The 17,632-nt window shown below is 48.0% G+C and overlaps 1 protein-coding gene across 3 annotated transcripts in view; it reads right to left on the bottom strand.

Annotated features, from left to right (window-relative positions):
* The window catches only part of IGDCC3 (immunoglobulin superfamily DCC subclass member 3), a 226,012-nt gene that overhangs the window by 80,097 nt on the left and 128,283 nt on the right, over positions 1–17,632 (bottom strand). For all 3 annotated transcript variants that reach the window (XM_075896898.1, XM_075896899.1, XM_075896900.1), the window contains exons 5-6: positions 12,464–12,601; positions 1,946–2,104 (exon numbers count right to left, since the gene is read on the bottom strand). In XM_075896898.1, coding sequence (XP_075753013.1) covers positions 1,946–2,104; positions 12,464–12,601 — 297 coding nt within the window. The remainder of the gene's footprint in view (positions 1–1,945; positions 2,105–12,463; positions 12,602–17,632) is intronic.

Genomic DNA, 17,632 nt, shown 5'->3' with positions numbered 1-17,632 from the left:
CTCCCACTGGCAGTGGTATAACAACCTGGGGGTAACTACTTACAGGGAGGGAATTTCGGTTGCTTTTAATGGGATTCAGTAGCCGGGAACAAAAAGGAGGCACCTGCCCTCTGTGACAGGAGCATGCTCCATAGATCCACATGGGAAGGAATGCATTTACTCTGGGATTGGGATAAATTGGTCCTAAAGCTGGTCTCCCTCTGGCAGGGTAGCAGGGGTGCAGCTGTGATCCGAGCGTGTGGCCCTGCAGCGCTGGCAGGGGACCTTCGGGGCGGAAGATGAGCACTTTCCCCGTCACTAGCGTGAAAGGTCCAATTAGCCCGCTCCGGCAGGGGATGCAGCGTATCATCGGTCAGCAGTTAATGAGCGAGCTGATGAGCGCAGGAGATGCTGTACGTGGACCTGCCTGAAGAGGAGGTGAGTGCCTATAATCAGGGGCGGCGTCTTCCACGCTGTGAGCTGGGTTGCCTTTTTAAATAGCCACCTGGTTCTTTGCCATGGGGGCGGGTGGCTCCGTGAGAGTCTGAGTGCATGGTCCTGGCTGCTGGTGGAATCGCCAGAAGGCCCAGGAGGGGCGACCTGCCAGGGCTGTTGCTGTGGGTCCGGGGTGGAGCCAGGGTTTCCCGGGTGCAGAGAATTCAGAGCTCACCTCCGAATCTTTAGTGGGTGGCTCGGGGTGTATCCTCGGTTCCTCGTGCTGGTTTCATGGGCAGAGGGTGAAGCCCCCAGCCCCGCCCCTTCTGCCCAGGACCTGCCCCCATGGGAGCCAAGTCGCCTCCCCATGCCAGCACCACAGGGAGGTGTTGTGGCGCACAGCCCCAGCACCCCCACTACTGGGAGGGAGGAGGGCACGCGGCCCCAATCTCCCCGGCCCTGGAGTACAGCGGGTGCTTGGGGGCAGCAACACTCCACCACCAGGAAACATACAGTAGGTGTTCTGGTCAGAGCCAGGCTGGGAAGGCAATGTCTGCTTAGAATACCTGCCACCTCGGGTGGATCCCTTGCCCACTGGCCATCTAGAGCCATAGTGTTAAATGTCTTATTTGTACACAATAATTCCGTGCTGGCAACAGATGCCCTGGGGCATGTTCTCGGTTATCTGCAGAGCGCAGGTAGAACGCAGCGTCGACAGCACGGCCAGCGTCCCCCATGCCAGCCCACCACTGCGACTCCACCCTGCCCTGGGGCGAGTCCCTGGTGGAGGGCAGAGTAAATCAGTCTCAGGCCCATTCAGCCTTCGGGCTCCCCGCTGGTGCTGGTAAGAGGGGTGCTAACGAATGACCGGGGAGTGTGGTCCCGAGACCTGGAGGGGGCATTTCAACCTGGTTCACAACCGTCAGACGTCAGTGGCTTCGGATCGCTATGAGTTCCAAGCAGAAAGGTTTTGTGTCGCATCATCAATCCCAGGGCCGTCTGCGCAGCCACCGGGAGCTGTCACTCTCAGCTCAAGCAGACAGACGCGCACGAGCGCCGCTCAAGGCAGTGGGCACAGCAGCATGGGCAGCAGCTGAGGCTGGCCACCTTAGTTCCTACCCCGGGGACTGGAGAGAGGGATGTAAAATCCCGTTTAATTAGTAAACCGGTTAAACTGTATGTTTAACCAGTTAATTGATTAAACAGGGACAGGGTGGGGTGGTAGAGGTTCTCTGACGGGGCTGGTGCGCCCTCCCACCCCTGGTGGGCCCCGAGGAGCTGGGGCAGCCTCCTGCCCCCGGTGAGCAGCCCCACTGGTTAACTGTAGTAAGCCTCACTCTCTTAATTGGAGAGGACTGGACTTTTAAAACTTTCCCCTCTTCACCACTGTGCAATGCAGAGAACATCTAGGAAAAAACAGAACGAGCGCCAGCAAAATCCGCCGAGGGTCAGCTCTTTCCACAAGGCGCGAAAGAGGTGGAGAAACCAGTTAAATTAGTGTCACGATCCCACGGTCCTCTGTTTGTCTTACCTTGCACGACTAGCCTTCCCTGGGCAGTTCTCCGCACCCTGGTGCCTGGCTTGTTAGCGGCGCACACGTAGATCCCAGAATGCTGCACCGTGAGGTCAGAAATCATCAAGTTTCCTGTCCCCAGGACCTGGATTCCCTCTACACCGATGGGGCGGCCATCTGGAAGAGGAAACAAGACAAAACGACTGAGTGGGCCTGTACGCTGAACTCTCTAGCCCACACACTGGGGAGTTAGCCCTGAGAATCACACTCCAGGGGAGTCCTTCCACTGACGTCAGCCACTGGTAGCTCAGGCCCAGCACGGGGCAACTCGAGCTATGCAGGTGACGTGGAAAAAAGCCAGTCCAAGAGCCTCAATTAAGCCTTTGCCCCCAATTACAATGTGTTTCATTACTATCAAGCTGTTGCATTTTTATTGTGCCTTTGGACTGTGTTTTAAGACTCCACGCCTGACAAACACGGCTCTAAACCAGCACTAGCCCTTGCATGTGCGGAGAGCCAGCTGGTTGTTTGCTGGAGGAGCTGCCCTTTCATCAGACGTGAAACTGGAATCCACTCCCCTTCTTCCCTTTGCATTTAGAAAGAAGCTGAAAAACCCTATAGAACCAAACCATGCAGGCCCAGTCTTGGGGTTCTTACCCCACAGCACACTCTCTCCAAATATTTGCTCCTCTATGTAGCAAAACAGTTTGTGTGTTGTGATTTAAAGGGCTATTGAGATAGAAAGACAAAAAAGGAACCTTTAGGCTCGCTATTAAGGAAAAATTCCTGCCAGTGAGTTATATTAGACTGTGGCGTAGTGGCCCCAGAGACCTCATGGAAGTCCAACAAAGCCTTTAAACATTGCGTAGGTAACAATCACTCACTGGCAGGGGATGAAACAATTACTTTCCATTTCTATTGGGCCAATCCTGAGATGTTTTGCACCTGTGACGCACATTGATTTGGCCCTATGATTCTAGGATGGACTTTACTCCAGTTGGATACATAATTATTGAAGTATCTTAGGCCATGTTTTCACTTGCCACGCTGGAGATTGATTTTTTTGGCGTTTGATTTAGCGGGTCTAGTCAAGTCCCTCTAAATCAAACACTGAAGGTGGCTCCAGTCAGCACCAGTACTCCTAGCAGTTGTGAATGGTGCTGCTTACAAATATCCAGGTCTGCATGGAGCATAGAGTAATTCCAGTGTCAATATTGACTGTAATCCTATGATGAGCAAGCTATGTGCAAATCAGTGTGGAAATGAAGTTTTTGATATTTAAATATGGCTGGGTCATGTAGCCAGACAGGCCACCCCTCTGTCACATCCATCTTGTTTGCCCTTCTGAGGTGCCTGCATACAGGGCAGAGAAGGAGCAATAAAAATCAGCATAGTCTTTGAAGCCTTGACAAGAGGCCCGGATATGCTGGCTCACCTGACCCTGGGTAAGCTGAAAACATAGATATGAGAGAAAGCAATCAAGTCAATAAGCTGACCTCGAGGCTGCGAGAACTGCCCTGGCTGGCACCTATATTGATACGATCTCCCTTGTAAGAACTGGCGTCACAAAGACGGACCAATACCATTTGGCATCACAGATAAGAAAGAGAAATACGTGACCCCACGGGTATAAAGATGGGTCCAGCAGCACACTCACTTTGAGTGCCAATCCACCCTTTTCCTGCTGGTCGGGTTAGGTGATTGGCCTCCCGAGGTTCCACGGGGACGCCCACCTCGTATTTCATCTTTCCGAGGAATTGAGGGACCGATCCTGGCCTGACATGCTGGGACTGAGCGACGCAGAAGGGGGTAAAAATTGTACCCATATGTGTCCCTTTGTTTTAGTGCATGCGTAGAATAGAGCTCTTTAAAGATTAAGCTGTCACTTGGTACCGTTATTTTCTATCTTCCTTTTTCCTTTGTAACCATTTTAAGATCTGTATTTGCTAGCAGTTAAGAAATAGAGCAATAGCCATTGTAACCATATGATTTATAAGCTTCCTTTAATAAACCTGTAAATGTTTAAGCTTTTAACCTGACTCCTTCAGTTGCTGTAACAGAACCAAGCACAATTTAAAAGAACTCCAGCCGGTCAAAAGGGACAGATACAGGCAGACCTGGGCATTTGGATCGTGTCGCTTCCAGAGGACAGATCCGTAGGGGCATCTCTCAGCCTTCCCTAGGCTGCCCGCTGCGAAGGGCTCATGTATCCTAGCAGTCAAAGTCTGAGGTGTAATAAGCTCCCCCTGTGAACTCTGGGGCATCTGTCGGCCTGTTGGCTGCCCGCCGCGAAGGGATCCCGGTCCTAGCAGTCAAAGACACAGACGTTAAACTTCTCGGGGTGCCAGTCAGCCTTCCCTAGACTGCCCGCTGCGAGGGGACCTTGTGTCCGAGCAGTTGAAGACTCGGGGGTAACACACACACACACACACACACACACACACACACACACACACTGCCCTGACCATCGACTGACAGGTCACTGCAGTCAAGCAGCTGAGACCCCATATTGGCCAGGTCAACTCCTTTTAGATTCCCTCGTTTTATGCTGCTAAGTATCCCCCTAGTCCTGCAGTGATGAGTGCCCACAGCCCACTATTTATAAAGTTTATGTTAGCTATTGATCTTCATGCTTCAGGGAGAAGGATAGCTCAGTGGGTTGAGCATTGGCTTGCTCACTCCAGTGTTGAGAGTTCAATACTTGAGGAGGCCACTTAGGAATCTCAAGCAAATCTGTCAGGGATGGTACTGGGTCCTACCATGAGGGCAGGGGACTGGACTTGATGACCTCTCGAGGTCCCTTCCAGTTCTATTTTAAAACAAAAACAACACTGCTTAGCAGCTGGGGTCAGGAAGAAAATTCCTTCCATAATACAGTAGTGCATAATTAAAAGCTTTTATTGGGGGGGACGGAGAAGACATTATCCTACCTTTGAAGAATTCAGAGCCAACCACAGTCTCACAGAAAACAAACTAAATGGTCACATTGGGCGATTACAGAACAGTCATTCTTCCAGCAGAAAGGGACAAATAACTATCATCCAACCCAAAAGCCGCTTTGCAAGCCATCTGTGCTATATTGGGCATCTACCAATTTCTTCTGTTTGTTTCTACTTGTGTTTAGGCATGCCATCATGCCATTTCTTCCTTACTCCAGGAACTATTCCTTTGACACCAAAAGCAAAACCCCTTATCAAAGGAGCCAAACCACCAAGACAGCTTTGGCCATGTCCACTCTACGCAGAAGATCGACAGTGCCGCGGTCGATCCTCCGGGGTCCAATTTAGCGGGTCTAGTAAAGACCTGCTAAATCAAACTTAGAGGGTGCCCCTGTCAGTGCCAGTACTTCTGCTCCTCACGAGGAGTAAGGGAAGCCGATGGGAGCATTTGCTCCTGTCGACCTCCCGCTGAGTGGACAACGCGGAAACACGATTTAAGATACGTCGACTCCCGCTATGTAATTAACGTAGCTGGAGTTGCATATCTTAAACTTCCACTGTAATGTAGACCAGGCCCTTAAGTCTTCAATAACAGGAGCACTAACAAAGGACACTAGTTACGAGACCAAGTCTTGAAAAAAAATCACCAGGCCCTGCAGTGCATGTTCACCCATTAGAGCAGCAGAAATAAACCCTCTAATTTCAGATGGCACCTGAACAGAGAGTGGTGGGAAAAGCTACTATAGAGTGAAAGACACCAAAGAGGGGACATGCCCGTAAATTTACAGAAGCATCTGCTGCCCATTGTCTTTGCAACGTTTTACAGGAAATGTTCAACTCAAAGGTTTCATTGTTCCATCCGGCAGACAGAACCTAGCCACTTCATTATTCACATTACCATGAAAGGTGCACAGGTCTCTCAGATGGAGAAAAACAATGCCATTAACTAACAGGATGGCTGGCCAATGTGCTGCCGCAGTAAATTGCTCAGCCATAAAAAGGACAGTAAAACGCGACCTGTCCAGTGTTTAATGAGCAATAAGAAGGGTCCGTTCCTTTTGAATATCATTTAAACCGCACTGTAAGGAAGGTCTGAATTAAATTCAAATTGAACTTGATTTTTAAATTAGACATTTTTGAAACCCATATTTACAACAGGTGTAAAAATCAAATCTCTCTTGTGAGGAAGTATAACAGGTGAAATATGTGAGCCGGCTGTACCTGACAGGTAGCCTGCATGACTGTATAAATGAATTAAGAACTAATACAGAAATGTGACTTGCATGCCAGTTTGGGTTATTATGCTACTTACCACATGCTACATAATTTAAACATGCAAGACTCGGGCTGTGTCAGATTCACTGTGTAGTCTAAATATCAGTGTCTAGAGGTTTCTACGGCTGCCATCTCTTAATTAGAGGAGTGAGGATTTGGGGAAATTTCCCCTGCCAGCTAAGTTTATCTTTTATCCAAACAAAAAAATAAACAAAGTTCTCCCAGCTCATATTCCCCATTCAAGAAACAAGGTGGGTAAGGAGAACTGGGGAAGGTATTGAAGAGCTCTGTGTGGCTCGAAAGCTTGTCCAATAACAGATATCACCTCACTCACCTTGTCCCGCTAATATCCCGCAACCGACACGGCTGCAACTGCACTGCATATACCATGCAAGCCACACAAGTTCTGCAGTCGCTAATTATCATAAGAGGCAGTGTTTGCTGGCTCAGTGCACACTCCGTCTCCCAACATCTGATGAAACTCAAGTGCTTCAGCAGCACTCGGTAGTGCAGACACTTCCTACAGCGATGGAAGAGGTTTTCCGTCTCCATCGTAAATCCACCCACCTGAAGAGGCAGTCGCTATAGCGATGGAAGGATCCCTCACTTCATCTATCCTGGGGGTGAGGTCGGCCTAATTGCATGGCCCAGGCAGAACATTTTTCACAGCCCTGAGCAACGTAGCTAGGCCGACTTACATTTTAGGGGTAGGCCAGGCTGCGCCTTTAAATGGCCACACATTCCTTACTGCCCCGCCCCTGCCAGACACAGCAGGGGAAAACTGTCCCCGCCCGGCTTCCGTCCAAGGGAAACAGGAAATACCGAACATTACACATGTCCAGTATTTTCTGTTTTTTTTTTTTTTTTTTTTTTTTTAAACCAGACCCAAATCCCGAACTGTCCGGGCGAAAACTGGACACCTGGCAACCCCAGTCTGCTCAAGAAAAAACAAGTACTCATCAGAGTGCATCTGAGGCACAGTCTGCTCTCCCTGACTCTGCTCTTTCCTCTTTCTGAATCTATGGCACTTCAGAGAATCCTAGAGTTGGAAGAGACCTCAGGAGGTCATCGAGTCTTCCCCCCCCCCCGCCCTCCCCACACACTCAGTTCTGCTGTTGGCCTCGGTGGGAGCAGGGCCACAAAGCACTGGAAATATTCAGGACGAGGGCACAGCAGGGACTCAGGCTCAGCATTGCCTAGTTTTAGGTGCCCAGTGGAAATCCTCAACCCCAAGTTTGGGGCCATGTATGGAGAGAGCTAGGAACCTCCGAATGGGATTTCCAGGAGCCAGCATGCGGAGCGGGGCGTTCCCTAAACTTCCCAGTAAGAAAAACGGAGAGGGGGTGGCCTAGGACCTGCCCCTCCAAGGGACTTGGGTCCCAGCAGGGCCTCTTACCACCCAGAATTCACAGCCATGAACCCTCTCCTGGAGCTAGGTGCACACGTATCTACCCCAGTGGTGTTGGTATCAACACAGAGAGAGCACAAAAACAACCCTTTGTGCAGGTTGGGTGCCTTTCCTCTGAGGAGCTCAGAGGGCTCCACACACATTAGCTGCACCTCCCAATCCCCTGGCATGGTCGCCACATGTTCTCAAACCCATTGTACAGACAGGGAAACCCCACAGAGAGCTTTGCCTGCAGTCTCCATAAGTTACTGGTGCATCTAGGAACAGAACCCAGGGAACCTGTTCTCCCCATGTTAAATCACCAGGCCCCCAGCTTCCAACGGAGCAGCAGTTTCCAAGCTGTGGTCTGTGGGAGAAGATTTCAAACAGGGTCTGCACCTCCATGCAGAAGGTTTAGGGATCTGCAAATGAAAAAGGTGGAAACCCCCTGCAACAGACTATCAGGCAAAATGAAAAATATCCTGCCACGCCCAAAGTGAGGCCAGGAGTAACTTGCTTTAAATTGCTGCTGCTTGGCTCCCTAAGCTCCACAAATGTGAGGAGTCCTTTACATTATTTGGAACCAGTGAGCCACAGAGAACCAGTCCGACGGACTTATTCACTGTATCCTGTTTGCCGAAGCTTGCTCAAGAGCGAGTTTGGAAACAGCATTTCTTTTCACGGGGGAGAGGGCAGTGAGTTCAGCAAATTTACATGCAGCAGTCCCTTCCAGAAATTCAACCCCAATGGTCTCCCCAACAAGAAGCAACACCTTTTGTACCCTCTGAAATCAGCTATCCCTTCAGCTCTCTAACAATGTAATTCTGTGGATGACGCCATGAGACAGAAATCACCTTGTGGGCCTCCCACATCTTCCTACCTCGTGACCTTCATTGTCTGCTAGGCTGGTCCCTATCAGGTGTCTCAGAAAGGATGACTAGTGAATCAAAGCAGCACTGATGAGCCACTAGAATGGACCATAGTTCGGACAGCCAATGAGCTGTCCAACTGAGCAGAAGAAGAAACATATTTATGAGTCCCAGTGTCACATGGTTTATCCAGAGGCTATAGGAAGAACTAAGCCCTAAGCACGTGTGCCTGTCCTGAGAATTAGGTCATTTCCATTTCACTGTATACTGATGAGATTGTGACAAAACAACACTATGAACCAACTAGAGAACAACAGGAGGAATACCATTAGGGACTTAAATTGCATGTTGGTTTTAAGATGTGGGTTTTGGTTGGTAGCAAAGAGCAGCTGGGTTACTAATGAATCAACACTGGTCACATTGAAGCTGGCTAGCCTCCAAATAGGAGACACTCTCAAAGAATCTCTTGGCAGCACACAAAGAAAGTTGTAAAATTTCCCATCCGGGTGGAATCCAGATGAAAGATCCCTGCAACGTGAGATAGAAGTTATTTCATTGTCCAAGGTATCTGTGATGCTTGTCCACTGTAATGGATTCTGGCTCCTAAGCAAATGACTGGCACCTCGGCGCCAATTACAGAAATTCGTTAAAACGTGCCAGGCGATATGAATATGCAACAAAGCGGAAGCCTTTCTTTGATAAGTAGCAAGTAGAAAGAAAGTAACAACTTTCTAATGTTGACCATTTAGATCTTTTGTGAATTCTTTGTACCCTGGCATAGTAGCCTTCTACTTTTTAGACACATGGGTCTTCTACTCCATTGGACATTGGGCACCATGTATTAGCATATTTAGAATACATTGCAACAGTTGACTATTCAGTGTGTGAAGTGGTGAAATTTACTCTATTATTTCTAAACACTTCAGGGAATGGGGCTCCTGTCAACCAGTCAGCCATCTATTGCAAGCTTCTGTGTCCAATAAGTTACCAATTAATTGGCTCCTACAACTGTTGTATAGTTTACATCTTGAATGGCTCCCTCTTTAGTAATTTCCTTCCCATTGTGTAGCCCTTTCTGACAACTTCTGTATAATGCTATCAGATAATCGCTGCCCTTTCTTCCTTGTCTCACATTTCTAGATCTCTTTAAAGAGTGTGTTATTTTGTCTCAGAACCTTTGATGAAGGGCAGATCAGCCGCCTGTCAGTGAATTTAAAGGATGAACTGATACGTAATATTGTACATTAAAAATCATCATTCCTTTTTCGGGCTTTGCAATGAGTTCCTTGGATATTTATCTTTGTACACACAGAGGTTCAGGTTCCAGAGTGCAGTCGTGAAAGGACAAATCTTATCTTTCTTGAACAAACCTAAACCTTAATGTTTTTATACGTCTCTAGGAACAAAATCCTCTCTTGAACATTCCACTTTGCAAAGCATTTCATGCAGAGGGCAACACCAGAAATTTTGTGCCAGAGGAATACAAAATAGTCCCAAGGAAATAAAAATAAATGGACTCATGATATGAGTGATTTTTTTCCCCAAGCAAAACTGGGTCCATTTCCCACCGAAAATCAGGCTGGGTTTGGGTGGCTTTTTTTTTTAAGTTGGTAAAGACAGGGCAAAAATTGGGCCTGTTTATGAAGAGAAGACAGGTTACCCAGAAAACCATGCAAAAATTCACACTTGCACTCATTTCTGTTTAAATCAATTGCATTTCATCGAAATGGCGTACAAAATAAAAATGAAGGGGTGCAAGGACCCTCAGAAAATAACCAAATCCTGCAAAAGTGAACTATTTCAATGGAGACTTTTTCTGTTTTTTTTAAATGGCAATAAAATCATTCACTTATATGAGGTTTTATTTAAAGAAAACTGAAACTGAGCCTAATTTAAGTTGGCTGCCTCCCTTTAAGACCCCGCTGCTGTATATTTTGAAGTTCACGATACCCTATGGAAAGGTTTTTTTCCTCCGAGCTGTATTACTTTAACAGTTATTTAAGAATATTCCTCCTGCAATTACCATGAACTAGCATCGCAGCAGGTGCTTCAGGGTGCGCATCTACACTGCAGGGGCTAACTCGAAATAAGCTACGTAAATTGAGCTACGTCAATTGTGCAGCTTATTTTGAAATAGGGAGTGTCTACACAGCGCTTATTTCAAAACAGAGCACTCCTCCTCCAACTTCCCTTACTCCTCGTACAATGAGGGTTACAGGAGTCCGAGTAAGAAGTCCTCCAGCGTGACAGGATTTTGACACTGTTTCGCAATAACTGTCTGCTGTGTAGACGCGGACTAAGTTATTTCGGAATAGCGCTAGTTATTTTGAAATAGTGTTGCAGTGTAGATGTACCCTCAGAAAGGTAACTTTCATACACGAGGATGCTACACATGTATACATCTAATCAGGCATAAAAACCCCTCATCTTTCATCTCAACTGCCCGGCTCCCCTCAATTGGTCCTTCCAAAGTTGTGCTGTCTTCCTTCCACTCCTTCTGATCATGAAAGCACAAGGATGTGAAAGCACAAAAAGTGCCAAAAGGATCCCTAGATCCATTAACCAATAAGCAACCTTTCTCATCATAGACCAAGAAATGTATTTCTTTGGGAGGAAAGGATTCACACTGAGCTTTTCATTTGACTTGGTAGCTTTCCATCCAATTCTGCAGCAGAGTTGTTGTGTTTTTGGTTTTGGTTTGGTTTTTGGTATATAGCAGTGTTGGCCTGAATCTAAAAGAGGTACTATGTCTTGACACTACTGTATCCTCATTACTACACCATTCTATGGGGACAAGTGTTTTGCACAAGCCAATGAGCTGTTATAATTAGGGAAATTATAAAGGAGTTTATTATAGTGGAGAGTCAATGTACAGGGGCCTGGTGCTCAAAAGAACATTGCAACATGTGGCGTAGCATATCCAGCAGAGTTTTAAAACAGCACCGAAACGATGATTATTGCTCAGGGGGAAAGATCAGGTAGTGACAGACGTGGGTAGATGGGATGAATAGTCTACAGAATCTGAACAGAAAAGGCAGCATGAAAAAAAAAATCTTTCTGGATTCCCACTGGGTAAGTGTATTCTTCTTGTTTCCCTGAAGGCTCTAATCTGGGAAGCTAACAACCAGGAATCAAATTCTGAGAACCAGAGATTCAGGAACAAAAAGCAAGGAACTCTATGGTGAGCAGAGTCACATAGGGTGCGCTTCATTCCCAAACACGTAGCCCATTCCCTGCATCACCCCTTTGGGAACACGTGATACTCTGGTGGGAAGATCCCGCAAGAATGAAATGGTTGCAATGCACTTCTGAGAGGAGGAATAGCTCAAAGGCTTGGAAATATCAGCTGGGTTCAGGACAGATGCACATATATTTTCAGGTACCAGAGTGCAACACAAGGCCATCAGCTATTGATGCGGGAAAGATTCCTACTCGGCAGTTACATGGGAAAGCCCCCTTCCACTGTGTGCACTTCTTGGACTAACGCTGAGCAGGCAGAGCTTAAAGTCACATTCATTTTCCCATTGCAAAAACACTGCACTACTCCCCTCGTGTGATCAGATGAGACAGTGGCTCCGTTTTCCATGCGGATTAACAAATATCGTTGACCTCACCACTGAACAGCTATTCTTCAAAGCTTTATGCGTGCAGCTACTAACCATTCCCATTCCCTGGTTTTATTTTAAATCACTCAAGAGATCAACAGCTTCTCTCAAGCCTGTTTGAGTTGGAAGACATGTTTGGGTATGAATGCACTTCGCTGGAGGCTTGCGATGCAGCTAAAGAAAAGGCTGTCACTTTTTGGAAAGATAAAATTATCACCTTTCATAAAACGTCTGCAGCTTTAACCAACCCACCTCAATAACAAGTTGAAGTAGGAGCTGGCAAGGTAGTACACACCACGGCACACACAGAAAGATAAAAGCAGTCCTGAGTCTACAATTATCCTGAGCAGAAAAGAGAAGTCTGAATCATTCTGTGCCATAAATAATCAGTGTCACAGAATTTTTTCCCAGGAAAGGACAATCAACAGAGCCAAGAAATTCCTGCCACTCCATTTACTCACCTAGTCGGCTCCAGGACACGATGGGCCTGGGATTTCCAGTTGCAACGCATTCCAATACAGCAGTCTGGTGCACAGTTAGGGTGAGGTTCTCTGGGCCAACGAGAATCATGGGATCCTTGTAAGCTGTAGAATGGGAGCCTGCAAAGATAGTCACTGTTAACGGAGACCTGCCAGGTCTTAGTGCTTAACTGCAACATGTGACACTAGAGTACAATGACAACCCACCAGGGCTCGGCTCATCTACGAGAGCCCGGTGTGACTCATGTAATCCAGAACGAATGATTTCATTACGTGCATTTGAAACCCATACACCTTCTGGGGGTGGGGCTCTGGTCCATCGAGTGGCACAGACCACTTACAGAGAGATTACTGGGTTTGCTCTACAGCCAGCAGGTTTCTAGCTCATGTTGTAGAGACACCTGCCCTAAGCTCTAGAAAACCCAAGTTCGATTCTGCCTGAAGACAACCAGGGTCTGTCAGCGTTACAAGAGGGGGCTCAGCCCGGATTTCAACTGGGAAGTCTCTGAAGCTCCAGATGTCCATCCTCCACAAGGGGAGATATGTAACCATACACCTGCTAGGTGTGGTGCGTTGTCCCCTGTAGTGGCACTTGGACCAGTTATAGAGAGGAAAGAACAAGTCTGGCTGAGAGCCAGCTGGAGAAGCTCATGCATTAAGCTCCAGAGATCCCAGGTTCGATTCTGCCCACAGATGACTAATTAGTGACACCAAACAAAGGCGTTGCCTATATAACAGGTATAGGTTCAAGTGTGTCTTAAACATGCATATTGACATTTCCATGATAACCTTCTAGACAGAAATGACCAAACCGCAAGCACAGTCTGTAAATCCAATTCATATCCTGCACGCGTCAGCAAAGTACGAGAAAACAGCACCAATTAGCAATGGAGCCACCAAATTCTGAACTAAAATGCACGTGATGCCCAAGTCCTATGGCAGGCTATGGGCTAAGTTATAAACACCATCTCTGTTGAAAAGCAATGTTAAAAGCTACAGACCAGATTTAGAGGTGACACAAATGCTAGCTAAAGTGCGTGACAATGGTGGGTGTAAACAGATGTATGTGAAGTGGGTGCTAGGGGAAGTGGCTTAGAGGAAGTGTAAGGAGATGTGAGACCCAGCAGAGAAGGGACTGCTTTATCTTTCACCTTTGTATGCCCTCACATGAGATATTTTTCCTGTGCCACTTCTCGTGGTCCCCTTGGTGTGTACGTTCCACCCAGGGATGTTAGACTGGTAGCCCATAACATGCTGGGCCCTGGACATACACAGGCAAGCTGCAATCTTTGCCCCCTTCATGAAGCTGCTCACAGCATCCAGAACCAGCTTTTATTGCTGCTACAGCCAGGTGCTTTGGCCTCGAACTTGGCGAAGCTGCTGCCTCTGACCTGTGGAGTTGTTCACAGGGGCCATGTTTACACTGTGTGGAAGATCGATGCATAGGGGTTCGATTTAGCAGGTCTAGTGAAGACCCGCTAATTCAAACTAAGAAGATGTTCCCCTCGGCGCCAGCACTTCTGCTCCTCGCGAGGAGTAAGGGAAGCCGGTGAGAGCGTTTGCACCCATCGACCTCCCGTCGTGTGGACGGCACAAAAACTCAGTTTAAGATACAATCCACTCCAGGTGAGTTGACAGTGGTGCGATCAGCACGTGATTTAGCGAGTCCTTACGAGACCTGCTAAATCAAATCCCGGGAAATCGATCTCTGCAATGTCAATCTCCTGGTAAGTGAAGACAAGCCCTAAGAAGCATACTGCCGAGTGGGTAATTGAATCCAAATCTCGTGAGAGCCCAGTGCTGTGTTTTTAAGAAACCAACCTTCCTTTCGTGCTTCCTACAGATCTGAAATATGCTCTGGAAGAGGAGGGTGTTCCTAGGACTGATTTCTGTTCTTTCCATCTTCTCCCAGGAGTCAGGAAGACCCAGGTAGATGTACACTGGAGGAATCAGAGACCGAGGCGTTACTGCTGTCACACTCGGAATGCTATAGTGTGGCAGCGCTGCTTAGCAGCCAGGGATATTCTTTGATGCTAAGAAGGCATGAAGCAGCAGCCACAGTCCTGTCTTCCAACCCAGAACTGCTGCATCTCAGTTGCTCAACTAGCCGCAGCCTTCCCGCAGCGCTAGCTAAACACGCTCAAGCTCCATCCGCCCGCGTGGTTTGAAGTCACGTGTCAGTCAGTCAGTCTGCGGGTATAGGAAGCTGGGTCCAACTCCTGGTTTGGCTACAGATTCCCCATGGGCAGAGGGGTAAATCATTCGGTCTTTTTGTGCCTCAGTTCCTCATCTGTAAAATGGAAATAACAATCCTTCCTGTGTTGGATGGCGAGCTCTTCAAGGCACGTGCTGTCTCCCGGCACGTGGGCGCACAGCTTACAGTATAAGGTGGCCCTGATCTGGGCGGAGGCCTGCGGGCATGACCACAATGCGATAAATCAAATCAACACCCTGTGCACTACACCCAAAACCTGTCAGACACATTGTACATCAGTGCGAATCAATACGATACAACCCTTTACTACACACAATAAAGCTCTGTCGTTACTGAAAACTGGGCCCAATGCCAGACAGGCAAAATCGGCCCAAAGCCATGACAATCCACATGCTTAATGTCATGGCTTGACGGGTGCTTTTTAGAGTGACCATAATCCAAACGGTGAGACCCCGGTTATACTCCATGAATGCCGAGGTCAAGCAGAATTGAAGGAATTTCAATAATCCATTGCCGGTGGCAAGACTATTCTGTACACCTGCATGGAGTAATATTTCCATCCGCTTCTATCCTTAGGCGTTGGAGGGCAACAGCAGGGGAAGGACAAGGTAAAGCAGGGTTTGATTAAGTCAGCCCAGGTTCATTTGGGTCTGATTTGCTCCTACTGTCGAGTATTGTGCTATTCTGCTTTAAGGTCTCTCCATTACTGGCTCTTGTACATGGATCATCTTACGGATGCAAATATCATTCAAGCCGAAACACAGCCTTGAACATCTGGTGCAAGGGCTTTCCTATTAGATTTCATTTCCTCCCCTGCCTTTTAGCTTCTTCCTTTCACACTGCCGCTGGGGCTGAAGTCAAGGGACGTGACAGTGGTGCTCATTTGTTAATCCTACATATGGCTGCCCTACTGTGGGTGGTATCTAGGTTGGGTTATTTGTGAAGAGGTAAGTGCCAAGAAAAATCACTTGCATATGTTTGGGGGGAGGTTAAAAGTTGGCTTCTTACTACGTACCGTTCACCCTACAGCAGAGGTGGGCAAGAGCCTTGAGTGGGCCAAATCCGGTCCACCTAGCGCTTTTATCCGGCCCATGTGGCAGTTCTGGCTCCGCCCCCTAATGCGTTGCCTGGGAGCCCGGACGCACAAGCCCTTTCAATGCCTTCTATTTAAAGGGCTCACGCCTGTCAGGCAACAGACGCGAGGAAGGCATGAGCCCTTGAAATAGAAGCACTTGAAAGGGCTCGAACGTCCCCGGCTCCCAAGCAATGAGCTAGCAGCGAGGCCGGGAGCAGTGAGCCCTTTAAAATAGCAGGAGTTGAAAGGGGTCACAGTTCCCACCCCCACAATGCAATGTCTAGGAGCTGCAGGGGAGGCATGAGTCCTTTTCACTTCTGCTATTTAAAGGCCCCGCACCTTCCACGCAAGGTCCCGCCCCTTCTGGGCAGCCCGCAACCACTTAAAAAATGTTTGAAGTGCCCCCCCCCCTTCAAAAATTATTGCCCATCCCTGCCCTACACTGCAATACTCATCTCTGAAACAAACCAGAGCAATTTGTGGCCGTTAACAACGGGTGAACTTTGGAAATTTTGAAAAACAAGACTTTCTATCCAAGGATCTCAACACCTCCCAAACAATCTCCGCAGCATCACAGCAGCATCCAGTGCCGGGGCTCAGCTCCTGGGGTGAACTTTTCAGAAGCACCTGGCCTTGCCCTTACTCAGCTCCCACTGAAATGACTAGAAGCTTATCACTGACTTGTCTAGGTGGAGGGAAGGCAGTGTGTCCTAGTGGCTAGTGCTCTGGCATGGGACTCAGGAGGCCATGGTTCTATTCCTGCTTTTCTGGGTGATCTTGAGCAAGTCATTTTCCTCCCAGTGCCTCAATTTCTTCCCCTTTCAAATAGGGATAAAGATTTTGCTCTTCTTTGTAAAGCGCTTTGTGATCTGTTGATGCAAAGCGCTGAGTAAGAGCATTGAAAATCACACCCCTCCATCCCTTCTTAGGCTCTGAAATAAAAAGTCCTGGTTTGCAAAAGCACTAGAAACATGCAGCATGTCTCACTGAAGTTAGCGGATGCTCTCCACAATGCCTACACACTACTTTAGGAATCTAACGTTCAGCCCCCAATTTTTTAAATCTAGGTCCCAGTTCACTCCCAAGCTGAGCTAGGAACACAGTTGTCCTCCTCCCCGCTGTGCTGTGTTTTAACTCCAAGACCAATTCAAAAACATCATTGTTCCTTATCCAAACCATGCAGAACTCTTGGATTTGCAGGCCTGGGTTGGAGATCTCATAAGAACAGGTTCTCTCACAAGATTGCTGATAACGTCTCACTTCCAGACAAGGTTGAAATACCCCGTTTTCCCAAGATCCCTACTGTTGGGTCCAGCACCAGAAATGGAAAGGCAGGGGAAGCCACCAAAAAGGAAACAGAACGGATTAAAAAGTTGTCCAAACTCTTCTGAAAGATCCATTTGGGGTTCATCTCAAGTGGTTCTACGCAGGTGCCACCACGCTCCCAGGAAACAGTCGTAAAGAATGAATCTTCTTGAACCAGTGATCTGGTCCCTCAGGGGTCTCTCTTTTGCCAGCATCCCCATGAGAACAAAGGACAGTCCACCCCATTCGGGTGCTCCAGCGCTGGTCAAAAGCCAGCTTCATCTTCTCTCTCCACTGGCAAAGTCCGGGTCCTGAAACCAACTTCCAAAGCTCCAAGAAGGAACTGGCCTGGGTCCATTTCTTTGCAGGGTCACAAAGGCTGTCAGTTCATAGCCCCAGCAATGGAAGCAACGAGCAGAACACGAATAGGAGTAATTCTTATCTGCCCGCCACCATCACATCCCAGGGCAAGCAGATGCAAAGGCTTGCGAGGTGATTTTGTGTTCTACGGTAGCAGTGCAACTCTGATGTGGAACAGCATCATGGTTCTCTGTTC

Source organism: Pelodiscus sinensis, chromosome 14 (genome assembly GCF_049634645.1).
Source record: "Pelodiscus sinensis isolate JC-2024 chromosome 14, ASM4963464v1, whole genome shotgun sequence".
Classification (NCBI taxonomy): domain Eukaryota; kingdom Metazoa; phylum Chordata; order Testudines; family Trionychidae; genus Pelodiscus; species Pelodiscus sinensis.
The sequence above is the reverse complement of the archived record's forward strand: the minus strand, read 5'-3'. Positions and strand labels throughout refer to the sequence as shown.